Genomic DNA, 23,362 nt, shown 5'->3' with positions numbered 1-23,362 from the left:
AATAAATACAATAAATCAGAGATAGAGTAAAGAAACTGGCCTTGATAAAAAAGAGAATACATGTAGAATAATAATGGGAGATAAAGCTAGATAAATAAGATTGGATCAGATTATGGATTAATACATTCCATTCATTTCAACAAACATTTAAATACCTACTGCATACAATACACTGTTCTCAATGCTGAAGACATAAAGAAAAAAAAAAATACAACAATCCATTCTCCCTATTGGAGAGAATTTAACAGCTACCAAAATACATGTACAACAAGGAAAACTAAGGAGAAAAAGTACTAACAAGTAGGGGAGGGAACAGTTCGAGGAAGACACATATTATTAGAAGTGTATTAGGGTTTTATGGCCATTAAGATATGTTTTAAGTATACTGTATTAATATGATATTTTCAGAATATTTTTACTTTTTTTGAAACAATAAGGCAATATCTGGTAAGTTATCTTTCTTATATCCAGGAAGCAAATTACACAATTTTCAATTTCTGACCTAGACATCTTAAATTAAAAATACAACTTTAAAAGAGACGTAATAAATATAATATTATATATAATAATAAATAAAAAGACACAATTTAAAGTCATTTTGTATTAATGGGCTGTGTTTTTAAAATAGCCACTTAGCAATATATTTGAAGCTCATCAGCTTTTCTTATAGCTTTTTGATTTCAAAAGCTTTGATTTGATATTCAAAATATTACTTTTATAAAGTCTTAACACCTTTCACTATTTATGAGAAGCACCAGCATTTCATCTATTTTCTTTCCCTTTCCTGTTCTTTGTCCAAGAAAACTAATTGTACTTCTTTAAAGCAAAGTGACATTTTTGTGATACTGGTTTATTTTTTTAAATTTTAATTACTTAAAACAATCAAACACTGAGGCTAATGAGAAACATATGTAGGGCTCCAACCTTTCTGGAAATGAATGTGAAATGACGTTCTAATCAGCGCTGGGTCAGATTTCCTGGTCTGTTTCTACACGTGCTAAATTGGAGTGCATGAGAGGGCAAGTGTAGGTGTGTATGTATGAATGTGAGCATGTGTGTGTGTGTGTGTGTGTGTGTGTGTGTGTGTGTGTGTGTGTGTGTGTGTGTTTGTGAAAGGGCTGTTTCTCCTGCAGCTGACAGCCGCCTAAAGAAGCAATCTCTAACATGTAGCAGGACACACTCCAGGATATTAACACTCCAACCTTTCCAAGAGCCTCTGTTCACACTATGTCCAGAGTAAACACCATGAAAGAAGGAACCCCAAGCTGCTAAAAAACGCAAGGAAAGCAACAAGGAGAAACAGACCTCCAAATGGGCTGGAAAATCATTCAAGAACAGCTGCCCATTTGTTCCTGAGTGCCCCCAGAGCAAGAGGGTAAACAAATCTCAGTGCCTGTTAGATTTATAGGCAAATAATCACTATCTACTTCATGCAGATGAGTGAAGGGTAATTTTATGTAAACCACAATAAGTGAATTCAAATAGTATGAACTAAGACTGCCCAGTAAGCGCTGTAAGTTCAAGGACGACGGGAAATGGTATTTTCTGTGTGAGGTATAACACCATCCTGGGAAATTCACTAAGGAGCCAAAAACCATAGGAGAATTTTATAAACGTACTGGTGTGAAACACAGGTCTGTTCCCTTTAGGACCTATTCAATGACTTCATATCTGCAACTAATGGCTTATTAGCCTATTGGAGGCTTCACATTGCAGAGTGCCCAGTCTACCATGTTCAAAATCTCAATGGCAAATAAAACACTGATTAATCTAATCTCTCCTCCCTGACAACACAGACCAGTGTTCTGAGGATGCAAGTGCTCATGCTGACAAAGCTTAGATTTTAATGGGACAAAATCTCAGAACTACATGCCTGACGAAGCAAATTACTAGTTTGTAAGATTTTCTCAGGAGGAAGAGTTACATTTTTCCAAGTTTAAAAACTCCTTAGACTTTGTTGATTTTCAATTTGGATGTGAATTCAAGACTTTTGAGGTTCAAATTTCATTTACTCTTCATGAAATGTGGTTTCCTGAAACAAAGATTTTAAAAGCCTTTTAAAGGATTATATAAAATACCTATAAATAGATTCATTAAACCATAGGCATCAATTTGCTAATAACAAACAATATTTTGATGAGGTAGGTGTCAAGGAATCTGACATTTGTGGGTTCTATTTTAAAAATACATTATATTAAACATTTGTGGGAGAAAGAGTTCTTGGAACAATATGGTCTTAGGACTTGGTAAAACTATAATTTTGGAAAGCTGGTTTTACTGAATTCAAAGCTCCAGTGGCTTCATATGGTTCAACTTGACAACAACCTTTCTCATAAATCAAAACAAAACAAATAATTCTCTGACAAGTAAAAACCACAGAATAGGAAAAAAATGAATGTACACGAGAGTGAAAGTGGGTGGGAAATAAGGACAATCAGCAAAACAGTCTTTTAAAGACTGTTTTCATTATTTAAAAATAATATTTCCCATAGTGGATAGATGGCTGGCCTGGGAGCCAGGAAGATGTGCATGTAAGTATTGTTTTCTCACATATTCTCACTGTATATCTACCACTTGCCCTCTTCATTGCCTCAGGTACTTCTCAGATTTGGTGACTTACAAATGAGTTTCTGAATCACATTGGTAGGAGAAATTTGAACACCAGAGACATATGAGTCTAAAGATCATAAGTCTAAAAAATTTAGGGAAGATGTAATAGCTGTATTTAATTATCTAAAGATCTAACATATGAAAAAGCAACTAAACTTGTTTTGTTTAGCCCCAGAAGACAAATCTAGGAGCAATGGATAGAAGATGAGAAGAGATATATCTAGAATTGAGGTCACGAAAAATTTCCAAATAATTAAGAGTTATCCAAAGGGGGTTTAATAGACAGCATTGTGGATCGAGCACCAGACCTGAAGTCAAGGAGACTTGTTTTCCTGAGTTCAAAGCTGGCCTCAGATACTTACTAGCTGTGTGGTCCTGAGCAGGTCAATTAACTGTCTCAGTTTCCTCATCTGTAAAATGAGCTGATAAAAGGAAATAGCAAACAACTCCAATATTTTTGCCAAGATATCCCAAATGGGTCACAAAGAGTCAGATGGACCAAAATAACAGAATAACAACAAAGTAGAATGGGCTGGAGAGAGAGTTGATTCCCTCTAATTGAAGGGCTTAGTAGATAGTGTATATCTACTTTCTGGGGGTCTTGTGAAAGGAATTCTTGGATAGCTTTAGGATGGATTCAATGGCCTCTGAAGTACCTAACAACTCTAAGGTTCTATTAGCTTAATGCTGAGTGCCATAAGCATATATCCATTGTAGGCAAATCTGTCATGAAGGGATATTTTTCATGACCGTTAGTAATATAAAGGCAACTATCTTTGTCAAATGCACTATTGGGTCTCTCCAAAGAAACTCTTTTCATGTTGTTGCAACTTCCTTATCTGTTTTTGTCTTTTATATTAAGATTGCCAATTTTGATAAGACTCAATTCCTCTGGGGATATGTCAGCTCACTGACAAATGAAGCCAATGGGATTAGTCATTCCAAACTTAACTTATTTGATTGCTGCAAAGTTAATAGACTAATCAAATAAGGGAAATCTGCAGAAACAGATTACCAGATTTCACCCAACAATTGACAAAGCCTCTCATTCTAAGTTGATAGCCAATATAGAAAAGAACTAGATTTCAGCACAATCAGTTAAAGTCAGAATTGGTTGAATTAGCTGAAAGGACAGAAAAAACATTGATGTTTCAATGTCACCTTGGAGGGAGACCTCAGGTACAGTACCTCAGAAATCTGTGCAAGGCCCTATTCTAATTAATGTTTTCATCACTGACTTAAATGAAGATATAGATGCATATCAAGTTTTCTAATGACACAAAACTAAGATGGATAGCTATAACATTGAAACACAGTGTCACAATCCAAAATTAGCTCAAAAGTTTAGAATGCTAGACCAAATTAATAACAATGTAATGAGATTTCTATATTTGATATTTTTTAAAATTAGCTTTAAGTTTTAAAATCAGAATTAACTAGTAAGCAATTCATTTTGCAAGGAACTGGGTTTGTGAGTTTTTTAAGTAGAATGCAAGCTCAATACTGGTCAATGGCATAATGTGGATGTCAAAAAAAACCCTATGGAATTTTAGGCTTCATTAACAGTGGCATAACATACAGGACTGGTAAGGTGATATTCTCACTGTGGTTTGCCCTGATTAAAATTCATCTAGAGAGAATTAGAATTCACCTAGTGTGTTCAGTTCTGGGTGCCTCATTTTGGGAAGTGCATTGACAAACTGGAGCTTTTCCAGAGAAGGTTCACCAAAAAGTTCATTTCCTTCAAAGATAAGTTGAATGGATTGGGGGGCTTGGTATAGAAAAGAGAAGATTTGGAACACAAAAAGGAAGGATAGAGAGAGGAAGGGAAAGAGAGAGGGAAGGAGGAAAGGTGAAAGAAAAAGGGAAGGAAGGAAGAAAGAAAAAAGGAAGAAAAGGGGGGAAAGGATAGAAGGAAAGAAAGAAAAAGAGAGAGATCTGTAACAGATTTGATTACCAAGAATCCCCAACTTCTATATCATGCTTCGGTGCCAGATGTGATTTCTTGTATCTTTTTCTATTTCTTCTCTCTGTCAGGGTTATCTGACATTTATTTTTATGACAATATTGCTTTTTCTTCTGATACTAGGCCTGGAATCAGAAAGAATTGAGTTCAAATTTAGCTTCAGGTACTTACTAGTTCCTCAACAATAAAGTTGGAATACTAATAGTATCTACTTTTCAAGTTTTCATGAGGATCAAATGAGGGAATATTTATAAAGTGTTTAGCAAAGTACCTGGCACATGGTAGATACTATATAAATGATAGCTATTATGATTATTATTACTAATCTTCAACTAGATGCTCTACACTTGTTTCCTCCATCTTTAGTTAATGTATTTCTTATTAATAGAGGGATGCTCAAACCTTGGGACTAATTTTGCTGGCCACACTTTTACTTGAAGGACAGAAAGAAAAGACACAAGATAAAAGGTTGAAAGTTCTATTCTATTTGTTGTTGCTTTTCTTCCCTGTCCCCATTGATTTGTGTAGCAGAAGCAAAGGATTTGGGGGAAAGGGAAATCATTGTACCACAATGCTCCTATGAAAGTTTCTTTAGTAGATCCTCCGAAATAGGTTCTGGGGATAGAGGATATACATAATTTTAACTCTAAAGATTCTTATAGACCAAGGGTTCTTGACTTGAGATCTATGAACTATTTTTAAAAAATATTTTATTTTATTTTATGCATTTAAAAACATCTTGAGAAGGAATTTAGAGACTTCATTGGAATGCTAAAGGGGTCTAGGGCACAAAAAATATTATGAATCCGATCTTGTGCAATGGATTGGAATCATCCTCACACAACAGAAAATTAAAAGAAAAATAATGCTTGTTTGGAGCCAACTCTATTTTGTTTGTTTGTTTGTTTGTTTGTTTTTGTCAAGGTCATTAACTACATATGGTGGCTCCTAGCTTTGGCTATTAACTAAGAAAACAAAAGAGTTCCTTGCAAAATTAATTGCTTTCTAGTCATTTCTCCTCCATTAATTATAGCCCTGCCATTATCAGGAAGAGTCCTTTAATTGTAGGGGCCACAGATAGTGGGGAACCCCAGGTGAGGTATAAGACTCTTTAGTCCAGTAAAAGGAACCCTGCTGACAGTTTCTCTTTCTTCTCCCTATCCCCACTAAGGGATCTCATCCTTTCTGAGAAGTCAGGGGGTGGTGATAACCTGTGTTGTAATTAAACCAGAGTTATACCAAGTGGCAAAGAGTCATCTACATAGAATAGTAAGTTGTTTATGTAGTCCCACATGTGCAATATACAGTTAATGCAAGCATAGTGTACTATGGTTATGTAAGGGCATTAGGGTATATAAAGTTGAGAGAATTTAGAATAAACAGACTCCATATTCAACCATCCACATGAGTAGCACCTCTTCACTCCTAAGATCAAGGATTTGGACTGATACCAAGATCCTCCAGAGAGCTACTGTGGACATTACATTTAGTCACTGGGCCTAAGCAGAAGTGAAATTGCCAAGGAATAAGATTTTAAAAATGAAAACCAAAAAAGATAAACTCTTTGAGCATTATCTAGAAAATATATACCAGCACAGAAATATCCAGAAGAAACTATAAGCCAAGCAGAAATCATGACATAAGCAAAGGGATGCCCCCCCAAAAAAGAAGGAGCAATATGATGACATTGCCAGAAGACAGCAGAAGACTTATATTGTCAGAAGTATGAGTTAAACCGGCCATATAGATTCCTTACAAATATGCTCCCCCATGTGTGAGAATTATGGATAGCTATTTTCCCTATTGATAGTGAGTGTATTTGAAGGAGAATATGCTCTGATTTTAGTGGAGGATACATTTCATGTTTCCTTTTCTTATTATGTTATTGTATTAAATACTTTTGCTTTGAGCAGATTGTGTCCCAATTATTGGAAATCATGGAATAGTTATTGTTAATGGTCACTAAGTACATAGAGCCAGAATAGATTGGACAATGATATTTGTCAGCAAGTGTACCCTCTGATTGATAAATTAATATCCAGTGTTTTTCTAGTTCCTCCCCCTTATCTTTTATCTATCATGCTTCCTTTGGATAAAAAATATTCCTCCACAGTTTTATTCCAGTTACATATCTCATTTCCACCAGCTCTCAATGATACTTATGAGGTTAAAAATCCCACTTTGGGGATGATCATTTATTGGGGAATGACTGAACGAGTTATACTATATGATTATAATGGAATCTTAATGTGCTATTAAAATGATGATCAGATTATTTCCAAAAATCCTAGGAAGACTCATATGAATTGATAAGAGAATAAAGTGAGCAGAACTAGAACATTGTACACAGTAACTGTAACAACAGAACTGTTTGATGAACAACTGTGAATGCCTTAGCTATTTTAAACAACACAATGATCCAAGGCAATCCCAAATAACTCATGATGAAAAATTCTATGTGCTTCCAAAAAAAGAATGATGGTTTCTGGAGACAGACTGAAATATACTTTATCTTTCTTTCTTCCAAGGTTCTTGTGAGAAAAACTATGATTATTTTATCCCAGCAAAATGATTTCTACTTGTAGAAATGAAGAAAGGCAATTGTAGAGAGTGGGTGTAGAGTCATGACACTAGGATTTTAATCCCAACCTAGACATTTACTAGCCATATGACCTTGGGATATTAACTTTCTCTCTCTGGAGCTAACTATTCTTGTTGTTAAAAGAAGAAGTTGGACTAAAGTGATCTTCAATGTCCTTTCTAACCTTGTAATCCATGATAAATGATGCACATAATCCTCAAGGAGCAAATAATTTAGTACTTGATTCTAATGGACAGCTCTTTCAACAGCCAAGGTCAATGTCAACTGTCACTAAGTCTCTTCCAGCTTTAAAATTCTATAATTCTCTAACTTGCTGCTACAAAGCCACTGTCATTCTCAGTTGGTACTGTTCTAAAATGGAGAACTTTGGCAATCAGCGTGCTCCCTCTAGCTACAAATTCACTGAATATTTCATACCCTGAAATGAAATTTTCTGACAGCTTGATAGAGATGAGCCAATAAGTTGGATAAAAATTATTCACCATATAAGAACATGCTAGAAGGTAAGAAGCATAGCTGAAAGTATCATGGCACATATATATACACACATAGTTACCACATACATATAACATGTGTCCTTATATATTCCCACATGTAGGATTGATGAATATGGTTGGAAAAAATTAATGAAACAATGTGATATGGTTAGAGATGAAGCTAACATAACATTGGGCTTCATATTAAAGGTATATTTGGAGTGAAGGAGATAAAAGTTTCATTATACTCTATTCTGGTTACACCACATCTGAAATTTTTAAAGGAGAGATCATTGACAGATGGGAATGAGTAGATGCAATTTATAGCTTGATCTAAGGAAACATTTCCTAAGAATTAGATCTGTCCAAAAGTTGAATAGGCTACCTTTGGAAGTGATGGGTCTCCTTTGGTGGAAGTCTTCAAACAAAGGCTTCACGAACTACTTCCGATTATTTTTAAGTAGATTCTTATCCAGGTACTGTTTAGAATAGATGTCTGTGGAGATTCTTTTTAACTGTAAATTTTTTGTATTACGGATTCTAATCACTTCCATGTCCTTCTTTGTCTTATCTTCCTTATACATCATTGCCAAATTTGTTTTCCTAATAAGTAGATCTAATCACATTTCTAATTACAAAAAAAAAATCTATAGTTTCCCATAGTTTAACAAATAAATTTCAAACTACTATTCTAGAATTCATGACTCTCTGTAGCCTTGCTTCAACCTACCTTTTTCATTCTCATCTTGCTATTCCTCTCATTCACATGTCATCCATTCCAACTAACTGTGCTATTTAGCACTTGTGACTTTTTGATCAAAGTACTGAGAATGCTAAAGTCTGCCAGTTGAAGTTGTTTTTCCTTTAAACCCAGCTCAAATATCATCTTGTCTCCTGTTATCTCTCCTGCTAACTTTTATTGTATCTCTTTGTTAGGAAATTCATTTTATTAATAATATTATTATTACAATATTATAATTAATACTAATACCCAGCCTCAAAGGCAGAGATTTATGTGTTACATGTCTTTGTGTCTTCGTTGATCCCTCAGGAAGTGATTTGCACATAGTAGGAACTCAATATCTGTCTAACTGAAAGGAAACATATTTCAACAACAACATCATGATTAAATACATTTGAGTAAGTTACATTGGATTGTCATATCTCACTGGACTCTCAGAGCACAATTTGGGCCCCAAGTAGACCTGAGAAAGGAGAAAGGTAAAAAGATTGAATGCCCGTTGTCTTAGTGAGACCTTCTCCCTCTTCAGCCTGAGCTTACTGGGAGTGTGGTGATGTCATAGTTGTTGGCCTCTGTCATGCTAGCTGTAAACAGGGGAGGGGGAGGTCATCAGGGTGGAGATTTCTTTGAAATGCCTTTTCAACTGAAGACTCCTTTGCAGTAAGATGTGCAATGTGAGCTCGGGTTAACTTGAAAGGTGGAAAGATGACTGCATTAATAGGCAGTGGAAGTGGGCTCTTTGGGCCCCAGTGGCCCTTTGATGACATCCCAAAGGCCGTAACCAGGTAAGGCAGGGTGGTGAGAAAGAAGGCTGTTGGCATTGAAAGACCCTGAGTGTGTTAGAAGGACTGGCTCTTACATTATCTTAAGCCTCAGATACTCCTCAGACGTGTGTGGTTTTCACCCAGCAGAATGTAAACTTTGAGGTAGAGATTCTTCCATTTTTGTCGTCGTATCCAAGCACTGAACACACCGGCTGACACATGGCAGGCTCCTAGGGGATACTTGTTGAATTGAAGTGAATTGAATTTCTCTTTAAATCCAAGTAACTGTCCCATGAGAAAATAATGATTTGGGGAAAAAAATCAACAAACCCTTTTATTAGGAGTTACTTAAAACATCACATACACACATACACATACATACACACACACAGACATGTCTATGTCTATACCAAAAGAACTTAATTTCACCTCACTAGACATAACAGCAAGTTGTTTTTTCTTGAATGGTACATACCTTTTGTGTTTTGTGACACTGTCAAATCTTCACTTTCCAATCACCTAATTGCCTCAATTTTCTCATAGTATATCTCTAGATGCTGTGGTGCCACAGTGCATAAAGAACAAGACTTCTTGCTGAGATCAAATCCAGCTCTAGATACTTAGTATCTATGTGACATTGGACATGTCATTCTGCCTCAGTTTCCTCATCTATAAAATGATCTGGAGAAGGAAATAGCAAAACACTATAGTATCTCTGTCAAGAAAACCTCACGTGCCTCAGACACAACTGAGACAGCAACAATATAACATTTCTAAATGGATCTCTAAATATTTCCAATCTCTGACCCTGGGAGAATATCTTGTCATGGCTTTTCCTACCTACTGCTCACATTTTCCCCACTACATTAACTTTCTTGCTGCCTTTTGTATTTTAGTCTTTCCTTCCCATATGTTTAGTTTGAACCAAACTGACCAAAGGGCACAGGGTAAGGTCTTTCATCTTCTTTAAGGAAGGAAGAGCTTACTCTTATCCTTTAAATCACAGCACAAGTTTCCCAAAGTAACACTAAGCAGTCTTCAGTCATTGGTACAATTCTTAATTCTCTCTCCCTAGGCTGTTCTTGCAATTAGTATATTTATATACAGTTAGGCTGATTGCATGTTTGTAATTTAAGTTTCCTTGAGCTGGGGGTGGGGTGTCTAATTTTTATTATATATCCCAAAGCACCTAAGGCTACCAGTAACCTGCAACCAGTGAATATGTACTGACTTGTTTAACTGAGTCATTGAGATCAAAGAAATGGGGAGATTAAATGAGTCTTAATTCAAAAGCTACTGATGAATTATAGCTTAATTTCATTGTAAAGTACTAAAGGACAGGAACTAAGCCTGTTTTAACTTACTTGGCTTTTGTGCCCAATATTCATGTGGTTTACAAAATAATATTTGATTATGAATCCATAAAAATATTCCCATAATAAAGAAGAAAGTTTACCCTCTCTTTCTTCCAGTTCCATTTCAGAGATGCCATTCTTCTCTCTCTGGCATCAATCTACACAAAATTTCTCCCTCCCTCTCTTTATTTCTCCCCTCTTCTTTCTTCTCTCTCTGTCCCTGTCTTTCTGTCACTTGTTTCTTTATATGTATCTCTGTCTCTTCTGTTTCTGTCTGTTTCTGACCTTGTCTCCCTTTCTCTGTCTTTGGTTAGCTGTCTCTGTCTGTTCTGTGTGTGTGTGTGTGTGTGTGTGTGTGTGTGTGTGTGTGTGTGTGTATGTATGTGTGTGTGTCCCTGTCTTTCTGTAACTTGTTTCTCTGGTCTGTTTTTCTGTCTCTGTCACTCCCCCTCCTTCCCTTTCTCTATCTCTCTCTGACTGGCTATCTCTGTCTCTATGTATATCTCTGTCTCTCTCTCATTCTCTTTCTCTTCCCCTCTCTCCCTTTCTCTCTCTGTCTCTATCTTTCTCTCTTTTTCTCTTTCTTCCTTCTTCCTGCCCCGCTAGTCCTACTGTTTGTCCCTATCTCTCTTCTTCTTCTCCCTTTCCCTTCCTAATCTCAGCTAATTTTGCTCAATTCTCCAAAGAAAAAGTAGTCGCTGTCCAAAAGTGCCTTTAAAGTCCCCTACAATTTAGATCCGTGTTGCCAATATATATAATCACACTTCTACTTTATACACTCAGTTTTCTAAGCCAAACCGAATAAGTAGTTATTACCAAATCTCATTTGTCTCCCTCTGGCTTCCTGTATCCCATGTTTTGTTCCCTTTTTTGAATACTCAGATTTTTTTTTCTGTCCTGTGACATTTCTCCTTTTTCCCCATGGTCCTTCAGATATGATCACAGGGTCTTACAAGTACATCAGCTAGTTCTTTCGTACCTGAAAATCTAGTTCATTAGGACCAGATAATTTGGATTTGTTAAGCTCAGATATCATCCTTTTCTCAGGCATAAGCTTCCAGTTAGAAAATTTTGTCTTGCTATTTCCAGTAGAAAGTTTATTCTCTTTGACTGAAAAAATACAAGCAAAATAAAAATCTAGCAAGTCCGCCATTTTCTTTCTTTGTCAGTTATTACCATTTAATCCACTCCAAGGAAAAGTTCTACATATTTTAAAACTTTTGAAAGTTTTTTTTTTTTTAAAAGAGTGTTATCATTATCGTATGGCTTGCTATTTTTGTCCATTCATTTCACTATGCATTTGTATATGCAAGTCTCAGGTTTTTCTGAAAATCGTCCACTTGACATTTTTAGGTCATAGCAGTACTCAATTATATCCATATATAATAATTTTATTCATGTTTATTTGTTGGATTAGTTTCCAGTTCTTTCTTAAAAATAAAAGAACTCTAATAAATACTTTGTGTATAGGATTGCTTTCTCTCTTTCATCCTTTGTGGTATAGGCATAGTAGTAATGACTTTTAGAAAATAGTTCCAAATTGATTTCTATAAGGCTAGATAAAATTAGAACTTCACAGATACTATATTTCTAAACCTACAAAAGCCTCTCCAACAATAATTATTTTCCTTTTTTATCATTTTTGCCTATCTGATGGGATAGAGATAGACTTTCATAGTTACTTTAATTTGAATTTATTAGTGACTTCAGGAATTTTTTTTTCAGGTAGCTATTGATAGCTTGGACTTTTTCTTTTGAAAACTGATTCTTATTGGAAATGGGTCTTGTTCTTAGGAATTTGAATCAATTCCTTAAATATCTTGAATATGAGATCTATATCAGGGAAACTTGCTTCAAAGATTTGTCCTGAGTTAACTGTTTTCCTTTTGATCTTAACTACATCGCCTTTGTTGCACAAAAACTTTAAAATTGTTCACATTTTCTTTTGAAGTTTTCTTTATCCCTTGCCTTGGTCATGATCTCTCCCCCAACACACAAATCTAACAGTAAATTTCTTCTTAAATCCTTTTAATTTGTTATGAAATCTTATGAATAAATCATACATTCATTTTGAGCTTAACTTGGTTATGTCTAAGTCATGTATTCATTTGGAGAGGTGATCTTGGTTACTCATTATAATTAATCAGTATAATTAATCAGGTATAATTATACTTAGTATAATTATGTCTAATTTTTGCCAAGTATTTCAGATTTTTTCCATTAATTTTTTTCTTCTTTCAAATAGTGAATCCTTTCTCCAGTAACTGGTCCTTGGATTTATCAATCTCTGTGGTATTGGGTCCATTTGCTTCCATATCTTGTGTCTTTATAAGCTAATACACCAATCAATCAATATTAAGTGCCTGCTTTTCGTTTCCTCCTTTTTAAACCTACCTCAAATAATTTTGATGATTATCAATTTGTACTTTAATTCCATCTTGAGGAAAGAGGAAAAGTTTTCCCTTGTAATCTTATGTATTTTATTTAACATAATGTTTAATGCTAGACTCCGTATCTTCCCACATTTTTTATTTCTCCAGGTGAATTATTGTTTTTCTAGGTTTCACATCACAGGTTTTTATTTTTCCCCTTCCTTATAATCTTCACTTAATGATCCTCCCTCTGATATTGGAATTGATTTTTGTTTAGATTTTTTTTTTTGCTTATGTATACTCCCTCATCTATCCCACATTATCTCTTAAGCACCTCTTCCCAGTTGCTACCTGTTTCCCCATTAAGTTTAATTTATTTCTGTCTAATATTCTGTGTATGTGTGTATGTGAATGTTTTCAATTTTCTTTTGTCCAGTTCACATAAAAATGACATTTATAGGAAAGTCTTCTACCTATCCCCATTTCCATCTTATGTACACATATTTGAGTAGAGTCCTTCCTCATTTTTCGTTCTTTGCTACTGAATCTGAACTTCAAATTTTCTATGCAATTCTATTTTCCCCCTCATGAATACTTAGAATTTCTCTATTTTATTAAAAATTCAACCCACTACCCCACTCCATCCTTAACTGACCATAGAATTACACTCGGTTTTCCTGTATCATTTACCTTCTGATATATCATATTTAAAGTTCTCTGCTTGTTTAAAAATTTTGTTTGGTGATTTTTCAGTAGTATTCAACTCTTTATACCCCATTTGGGGTTTTCTTGGCATAGATGACAAAGTGGTTTACCATTTTCTTCTTCACTTCATTTTATAGATGAGGTAACTGGGACAAAAAGGGTTAAAAGGTTTGCTGAGCATTGGTCAGATAGACCTCCTTCTGTTTAGGGACCCTCAATTTACTTGTCTCTCCTGGATTTATTTTTCAGGTCAGTTGTTTTTCCAATGAGGTATTTTACATTTTCTTCTTTTTTTTATTTTTTGGTTTTGTTTATCAGATTCTTGAAGTCTCATTGAGTCATTCACTTTGTTCAATTATAATTTTTAGGGAATTACTGTCTTCATTTAGCTTTTTATCTCCTTTCGCATTCTGCCAATTGAACTTTTAAACGAGGTGTTTTCTTCATTGGATTTTTTTTTCCACTTCACAAATTCATAAACGATTCACAAATCGTTTTTCAACGAATTGGTTTCTTTTTCAAATCTATTTGTAAGGAGTTAATTGCTTTTTCCATTTCATCAAATCTATTTTGTAAGGAGTTGTATGATTTTTCCTTTTCACTAAATCTGTTTTTAAGGAGTTTTCTTCAGATAATTTCTGTGTTTTGTTTTCTAAACTCTCTTGCAAAGTTCTCATTTCCTTTCCTCATTTTTCTTTAACTTTCTTTTAAGATCTTTTTTGAATTCTTCCAAGAGAGCCTTGTGATTTAGGGACCAATTCATATCACCCTTTGGGGCTTTATCTGGAGACAATTTGCCTTTGTTGTCCTCCCATTTGAAACTTCAGGGTTTGAGGTTTGTTCTCCGTCTCCATAAAAGCTATCTATGGTCTCTGTCTCCATAAAAGCTAACTATGATCAGATTTTTTGGTTTTTTTTGCTCATTTTTTTAAAAATTTAAAGTCTGCTCTTAGGGCAAAAGGGAGAGTGTCCCAAGCTTCTTTTGCAAGTGACAGTGGCTTTTTGCTGCCCTGAGCATGTGCTGCTGACTTCCTTCCAATGCTAGATAAATGTGGCCAAGTCCCATGTTATTCTGGGGTTCAGAGGCTCACTATTTACTTTCTGTATTTGCATTGGAGGTCTTACAATTAACTGCTGATTCGCTGGCATTTGAACCAGGAGAGTAGCCAAGGGGCCCCTCCTGGTAGATTCCCCAGTGTAAGGAAGCTACACTTCCCTGGGTCCTTGGGACTGCACCTGAGCTTGGCCACCTCCTCCCATGCCTGATTGAAACCTTTTGTGAAGTTCTTCCAAAATATCTTCTGCTGGAAATTTGTTACACTCCAAATGTTTGTGGGATTTGTCACTCTAAAATCAGTTCAGAAGCTTGATCTGCTGTTGATCTGAGAATGCCAAGAAGAGCTCAGATGAAGACCTGTCTACTCTCCACCAACTTGGCTCTGTCCCCTCAACCCACTTTTCAAAAGATTTCTTCAACAAATTAAAATAGTGGAGAAATAGGGTCATCTTGAATGGTTGAATGGTGGATGTGATTGGCAGAGAGAAACCGAAGCATTGATAAATTTTTTCCCTGGGGCAACTCTGACAGAGATCAATTTAGTTCCAAATCCAGTCAAAAATATCTGACCTACATCAACTACCTGAGACTAAATTTTCCCTATAAATCTATCTATGGCCCATTCTATATTTGCTGCCTTCCTTTGGACCAACCCACTGCCTTTCCCCTTACCCTTCTCCCATGCCACATGGTATTTCTCCTAACCCCCTTGTACCATATAATGTCTCTCTCCTCAGACCCATTTCCCTTTTAGGGATTTAGCCTTCCAGCCAAAGATATATCCCAAAATCATGGGTTGTTCCCTTTCTCCTGGATAACTGTTAAGTATCACTAAGGAACTTGTCTTTTCCAACATTAAATTATTAAAACCCTTTTCTATACTCCCCTAACTCTTATGTGTCTCTTCCTTTTGTCTGTAACCTCTTCTTCTAATAAGCCTACCTTTTGCCAATAAACAAATAAATAAATAAAAGACTTGCTGAGGATCACACAACTAGTAAGTATTAAATCTTCCTGACTTCATGCTGGGCCTTTAATCCACTTTGCAACTTGCCTGCAAAATCATCTGTGATAATTGTAGCTCTTTAATTCTCATATTCTTTATTTCTAGCTACTTGAAATGTCCTTTCTTATAACTACAAGTTCTGGATTTTGGCTACAATGCTCCGGAGTTTTCATTTTGAAAAAAAAAAAATTTCCGATAGGTTACCAGTGGATTATTTTAATTTACTCTCTGTCTTCTGGTTCTAAGAGATCTGGAAAGTTTTCTTTTAAGTTATTTAATATCTTTTAATGATATATGATTAGGTAATCAAATGGGTTTTACATGTTTACTCTTTAATCCATTTTCCTGGTTAGTTGTTTTTGCTATCATATACCTAACATATTCATCTATCTTTTTAGTCTTATGACTTTGTTTTCATATTTTTGTCTCATGGAATCATTAGCTTTTATTTTATCCATTCTAAATTTGGCAAGTTTATTGCTTAGACAAGGTTTTATTCTTTGTGCAAATTGTTAATTCTCTTACCAATTCTTTCCAACATATCTCTCATTTCTTTTCCAAATTTTTCCTCTAGCCCTCTCATTTCACTAGTTAAAAATGTGTTTAGCCCTTTAAAGGGCTGATATTATAGCATTTATACCTAGTGCTTTAAAGTTTGCAAAGTGCATTATAAATCATAATTTTACTATTGCAACAGTCCTTGAAGGTAGACACCATTATTATTCCTATTATACAGATAAGGAAATTGAGGCACACAGAGGTTAAGTAACTTTCCTAATGTTGTACAACTAAGAAGTGTTTATCTAGCCAAATAAGTCCTCTCTGTTCCTTACACATGGAACTCTACCTTTTACGTATGTCTTAGTATTAGCCTTGCCCCATTTCTGGTTTTTTGGAGGTTTTTTTTTTGTTTGTTTGTTTGTTTGTTTGTTTTTTAAATCTGCCTCATGGAGTTCTTCTCTTCCTTTAAGATTCATTTCAGGATACATCTTCTGTAGGAAGCGTTTCCTTATTATAACTTGTAATATTCTCCCTCCCAAAGGACCTTGCATTTAACAATGTTCATTGTGTGTATATACAAATTTGTGGATTAAATTTATGCTGTATATATATATATGTTCTTAGGTATTTGCTGTCCTCCCATTTGAATGTAATCTTATTTTATGCAGAGATTATTTTATTCTTTGTACTTGTATACTTATATATTGTTCCTAATAGAATGTCTGAACACAGCAGATTCTTAACAAATTTCAATTTATTGATATTAAATTGGCAAATAGCTGCCTCAGTATCTTTATGTAGAGAATCACCAATTACTACAATTCTTTGTTTCTTTTTCAGACCCTTATTCCAACCTCTTAAACTTTTAAACTTTGATTACATGGCTGCCCTTCCCTGTCCTTCACAATATTCTACTCCCCAATATCCTATAAAGTCAGTTCCCTCTACCTCAAATCACCCTTTCCCCCAGAAAAACTCCACTTCTAGTTCCTGTAAAAGTATATCATTCCCAGGGCAGCTAATTGGCACAGTGAATAGCACTAGCCTTGGAGTCAGGAAAATCTGAATTCAACTATAGCCTTGATGCAATATATTTTAGCTGTATGATGGTGGGCAGGTCATTTAATCCCAGCTGCCTCACAAATTAAAAAAAAAAAAATTAATTCATTCTTCCCAATAACCTGATGTATAGATAGGTATTCTTTAAGTCCTTTCACCTTTGGGGGGGAGGGGGAGAGAGTTAAAAAGAGTGAGGGAGAGTGGATGGTAGGTGTGGGGAAGCAGAGGATTAGTCTAAATTTGGGTCATAGATAACACTCACTATGGTAGAAATATAAACATTGTGCTCCTAAAAAAAAAAAAAAATTATATAATTCCTTCTCCTCTCCATGCTGGTTGACCTCTCATGTTATTAATTTATTTAGATATTTGTCTTTATCTGATTAAAACTTTTATAGTCAATTATGATCTCTTAATAACTTGGTAATGTCATGGAACTTTGTAGGCTCACTAACAAGTCCACTGCTATTATCTACCTACCCTCTCAGGCTTTCCTCTGTCTTTACCTTACCTTTACTCACTTACCAACCTACTGGATCAATTGATTTTCTCTTCTAATTATTCCACTTAATTTTTTAATTACTTTTCCTTTGCTGTCATACCAATTACCTTCCTTCTCATCTTTCTCTTCATTTTCTATTTTTCTCATCTTTCGCTTTATTTTCTATTTTGTGATCTTTCTTAATCCTTTTTTACTATCCTTTTTTTATTTTTCATTTTATTTTTAATAATAGCTTTTTATTTTCGAAATACATGCAAAGATAGTTTTCAATATTCACCCTTGCAAAATCTTTTGTTCCAAATTTTTCTCCCTCCCTTCCCACTCTCCTGCTTCTAGACAACAAGTAATCCAATATAAGCTAAAAATTTTACTATCCTTCTTAGTCGTCCTCTCTTTTCTTGCTCTACCATGTTCTTCTTTCAGCTAGATTAGTCAAATCTAGATCAAGACCTCCCATAGCATCCAGGGCCATCCAGGAAATTCCAGGGACTTTCTTCTTGCCTCTATTTCATAGGCTTTCAAAAACCTTCAAAATCTGGCAATCTTCTATTTTTCAGGCATATTGCACATTACTCTCCTTAGAGAATTATATGTTCCTACCAAACTAGTTTTGAGAGCCACTTAGAGAGGTACAAAAAGAAGAGATCACTGGATCCTTAAACATTATCTTAGAATACATGGCCAAGTGGTATGTGTGTATGTGTGACATTACTATGTTAAGAGTCAAGTTGCAGTATGTCCCACTGTGGCTGGCTTGGACAAAATAGTCCCTATGAACATTTGGGGTAGCTTCTCTAATTTTGCACATCTCATGTTTAACTTTGGGCAAATTCAATTCTCTTTGCTCATAGAGCTCAGTATTTTCTCTGATGGTGATGATGATTAATTGATGAATGAAATTATCAAAGGGATGGGTTTTTTTTCCTTTTTTATTAATTTTATAATTATAATTTTTGACAGTACATATGCATGGGTAATTTTTTACAACATTATCCCTTGTACTCACTTCTGTTCCAAATTTTCCCCTCCTTCCCTCCACCCCCTCCTCTAGATGGCAGGCAGTCCCATACATATTAAATATGTTACAGTATAATGCATATGTTATAGTATATATAGTATATAGTGTATATGTAAATATGTTATAGTATATCCTCCATACAATATATGTGTGCAGAACCGAATTTCTTGTTGCACAGGAAGAATTGGATTCAGAAGGTAAAAATAAGCTGGGAAGAAAAACAAAAATGCAAACAGTTTACATTCATTTCCCAGTGTTCCTTCTTTGGGTGTAGCTGATTCTGTCCAAGGGATGAGTTAATTGATAAAGACCATGTAATTCTAAAGTAGCATCTTGGATCAATTAAATTGTAAACTGTTAACTCAGACCTAAAAAATTCTGTCCTTTGTGCTGAGACCTCTTTGCTAAAAGGTTTTCTATAGTCCAATAGATTGTGAGCTCCATTAGCTGTCCATTAATCCATGGGACTGTTAGGTCCTTGAGGGCAGTGATTGCCTTTAGTCTCTTTTTGTATTCCCAGCTGTGTAGCACAGTACCTGGCACATAGTAGACCCTCCATAAAGGTTTACTGATTGATTGAGCTCTTCCTATCTGCAGCTTGATCTTATACTTTTACCCAGATGTATATAACAAAACAGACTTTTGTCAAATTTCTAGTAAGTCGCTGTCAACTGAGCCTTGCACTGTCAGAATTAGTAGATACCTAAGATGTCATTGAATCCAAAGATCACAAAAAGGAACCTAATCACAATGATGCAATGTTTGACTATGTGATGGCAATGAGAGGCAAGATTGAGCTCTCAAGAGGCTATGCTTCTGGTGTTGTAGCTAATGTTAAATACCCCTTTGCTCAACTGGCAATGGTAGAAAACTTCAGGGAGGAGGTATATGTTAAGAAAGAGGAATGAAAACAGGAGGATCCCCTCAATCAATATGTTTGTGAGGATTTTTTATTCATTTTAATATAGTATTTACTGATTGTCTCTATGTGACATTGGGCCAGACGCTGTAGGAAATTCTGAAGTAGTATCTTCCCTTAGTAAGGTTATAATCTACTGGAGACATAAAAATCAACAGAGATGAAAAATATATATATTGCCACCTTAATGTAGGAGAAAGGAGTAATGGCTTTGCAGTCTAGAATACCTGAGTTTGAATCCTGGTTTTATTATTTGCTAGGATTATTACTAGGTGCTAAGTCAGTTGTCTGGTACTTAACAATTCTCTAGCTCAGTGTTCACACCTTTAAAGGAGTTTGCTCATTGGTTCTGTAAGGAGTACCCACAAGCCCATTCTCTGGGAGGATATAAGGAGCCAACATTGAGTAGGGAACTCAGTCTGGATTGGGCCAAGGAGAGGACTTCCAGGGAGAACTTCAGGGAAGCTCAAGGAGATTCAGAGCCAGGATTCAGTGGATTCGCAAGTCCAGCAGATTCACAAGTCTAAAGGAAAAGAGATTCACATCTAGGATTGAATTCTGGGAAACCCACAATCCCATACTCTCCGAGGAGGAGTCTGATTCATTCCCACGTCTACCTTCGTGCTGCCTGGAGGCTTTGGATTCAGAGGGAGCTAGAGACGGAAGCTGGCTGGAGACATTCTGACAGGAAAAGATTTAAGACTTTGAAGGACACAATATAGGATCTGGACTTTAACTCCTGGCTGCATTTTGGGATTATTGAACTGGAACTGAAACTAAAACTAAGGCTGGCTCCAGAAAGCTCCCCAAGAGATCTATCCCAAGAAAACCATTTGCAATTTAGAGACAACAGAACATTGCAATTATTTAGCTCTTTTTGCCTCCTTTTTATTTTCAGTACTAAGAATTTTGAAGGTCAATGGATAAATTTCATAGATGAAAACAAATCATAGGTTAAATTTCTCCCCCTGTTTAACAAAGGTATTAATTGGCAGGGGTGGGATTTGAACCTGGGACCTCTGATTTCAAACTTAATGCTTTTTTGACTGTACTACACTGCTTGTTATCAGATGAATTTTCCTTATCTTAAACAAGATGAGCCCAGACTAGGTGAATTCATTACCCTTAAGGATATGGCTAGGAAGGGAGGAAGAAGGGAAGGAAGGAAAAATAGAGGGAAGAAAGGAAGGGAAGGAGGGAGAAAGGAAATAAATATAGAGGATAAATTGAAAGATGGGGCAAGGATATCATTTAGCAGACTAATAACAATAGTCCAGGTGAGGAGTGAGGAGTGTCATTGTTGCAAGTTGGAAATGATTTTTACAAAGTTAAAATAATAGCATTTATCAACTTACAGTTTATAAAAAGTTTATATACATTTTCCCATTTGATCCTCACAACAGTCCAGCTAAGTAAATGTTATTAATGACTTGCTCAAGGTAAATAGTTACTAAGTGTCTGCGGAAGGCTTATTACCCACCCTGCACTGCACCACTAAGCTGTCAAGCACTGGAAGCGAGGCTTCGCACCCCAGCCCGTTGCTCTTTAATTTGCAAGAAAGCGACACCACTTTTCATAATTAAAATTGATCAGATTTCACCTCAGGCCCAGACTTGGATTTCCCAGGTCATTGTTGCTGCTTTCTGCACACTGTCTCCCAAGTGGAGTATAATTCTTAGTGGATTTCATGCTATTTGTAATAGCTTAAACTTCACTAAGTCAAAATTTGGTCCCCCTCTTTTAAAGGTTACCCCGCGCAAGTCATTGAGCAAACGCCCTATTGACACTTGGCTACTCAAGATGCTCTCCCATTCTGTACCCCTGGTGATTCCGCAAGGTGCAAACTAGAAATACGGGCCTGCTTTCCCCCATGCTAAATGTGAAGTACTTTGCCCCATCCGAAATCTGGTGCCCCCAGTTCCTTTTCTGTCCTGTAGGTGGCGGTACCCCAGGGAGACTGCCGCCCCACTCAAATCAGTCCCAGGGTGCCTTGAAAACTGACTGTCTCTTACAGGAAGCGTCAGGTAAATCTCGGAGCTCACTGAGCCTGCGCGGGCTGATGTGCAAGGGAGGAGCGCAAGCGCGGCAGGGGCGGAGCCAGCCTCGGCGACTCCGGGAGCGCCCTGCGCCTGCTGGTGTTTGGGGCCCCGGGGCTGGGGGAGGAGCCGGCGCCCTCACCGTGGTAACCGCTGCGTCGCCGCCGCCTCCGCCGCCCCTCCCTATCCGGCCCTGCCCGCCTCGGGACTGTCATCACCTTCGAGGGGGGTGTGTGTGGAACGCGTTCTCCCTCGCGGCTGCCCCCGGAAATACCGTGCCGGCCTCCCGCGGAGACCCGCCCCAGGCCCTGCCACCGCCGCCGCTGCCGCCATGCAGGGCGAAGATGCCCGATACCTCAAGAGGTGACGAGGCCCCGCCCCCGGGGGGGATGCTCCTGACAGGCCGGGCCCGGCTGGGGGCGCGAGGGCGGGAGGGGAGAAGGAAAAGGAAAAAGGGGCTGGGGGAGACCCAGGCCTGCGTTCGTTCCGCCCTGCCCTGGCCACCCTTAGGCTGCCCTGCTCCGCCCAGCCCTGCCCATCTCTGCCCTGCTCAACCTTTGCTCTTTCCGCCTTGCTGTATCCCATCCTTGCCCTGCTCAGCCCTGCCTGGTCCGCCTCTGCCCTGGCCACTCCCGCTCTGCCGCTGCCCAGCAGCTCCCTTTCTTTGGACCCTGCTCCTGGAAGGGGTAAAAATGCACCAATAGCTTCCTACATCGAAAGGAGGAAAGTTGACTAAAAGGAGAATCCCGTGCACTTCCTTCAGCTTGGAGCCCTAGGACGGTGGGCGAGGTGGGGGGGAGGGGAACCTTGCTACCTTGTGTCGGAGTCTGCTCTCCTACCCTGGCCCAGGGCCCTTTCTACTTTAGAGCATTTCCGTCTCCCCTTGATCATCTGTGATCTTATTTAATTGTATGTCACCGCCCAACACCCCTCCCCTTCAGACATTCATCCCACAGATCTTTCCTGATCTCTAGTAGCAGAATCACTGAATTCTTAGATGTATGAGACAGTGTCAGAGTGGAAAGGGAACCTTTGAGATCATCCATGCCAGTGAATTACAAGTGAGCAGAGGCCCAGGAGGATGAACTGATTCAAAGCTTGAGGGACAAATATAAAAAGAAAATTTGAACCAGTGTAACATTTGGATTAAAAACAAAAAGACATGACAAGTGCATCTCACATTGTTTCTATTCATCTGGTCTCTAAAATATTCTATTCTATTCTGATAATCACTAAAATCCCACAAATTTTTCAAAAATTATGAACTTTGTGGTTATCTTCTTTCTCCATTTTGCCCCCTTGTCATGTCTTTTTGTTTTTAATCCAAATGTTACACTGGTTCAAATTTTCTTTTTATATTTGTCCCTCAAGCTTTGAATCAGTTCATCCTCCTGGGCCTCTACTTTGCTGTGATCAGTCACTATTGAGAATATTGTGTTAAATTTTGTGAACCACGTTTTAGAAATGTTATTGAACCGCGGCATTTCCATTACTAATTTCCATTTCAGTGGAAAGAACTAGGAATATTTCACCTGAAAAAAAACTGAGAGGTTTGAGGAGAGATAATAGCCATCATCATGGGTTTGGAGGGAGTCACTTAAATTTGTCTCTTGGCTATGTTACAGATGGAAAAACTGGAAGGAGGAGATTGCAGAGAGGTAAATGTAAAGAA

General features: G+C 37.0%; 1 protein-coding gene across 3 annotated transcripts in view; it reads left to right on the top strand.

Annotated features, from left to right (window-relative positions):
• The first annotated feature begins 8,954 nt into the window (after window positions 1-8,954).
• Window positions 8,955-23,362, top strand: part of KIFAP3 (kinesin associated protein 3) — a 213,127-nt gene continuing 198,719 nt past the window's right edge. For 2 of the 3 annotated variants that reach the window (XM_074308323.1, XM_074308321.1), the window contains exon 1: window positions 8,955-9,181. In XM_074308323.1, the coding sequence (XP_074164424.1) occupies window positions 9,102-9,181 (80 nt within the window). In that variant the 5' untranslated portion in view covers window positions 8,955-9,101. Of the gene's footprint in view, window positions 9,182-21,747; window positions 22,054-23,362 lie in introns of those variants that run through there. The other variant, XM_074308322.1, reaches the window with a different exon arrangement.

The sequence above is a fragment of the Sminthopsis crassicaudata genome, chromosome 4 (genome assembly GCF_048593235.1).
Source record: "Sminthopsis crassicaudata isolate SCR6 chromosome 4, ASM4859323v1, whole genome shotgun sequence".
NCBI lineage: Eukaryota > Metazoa > Chordata > Mammalia > Dasyuromorphia > Dasyuridae > Sminthopsis > Sminthopsis crassicaudata.
Note: the sequence above shows the minus strand (reverse complement) of the source record. Positions and strands in the feature narration are given on the sequence as shown.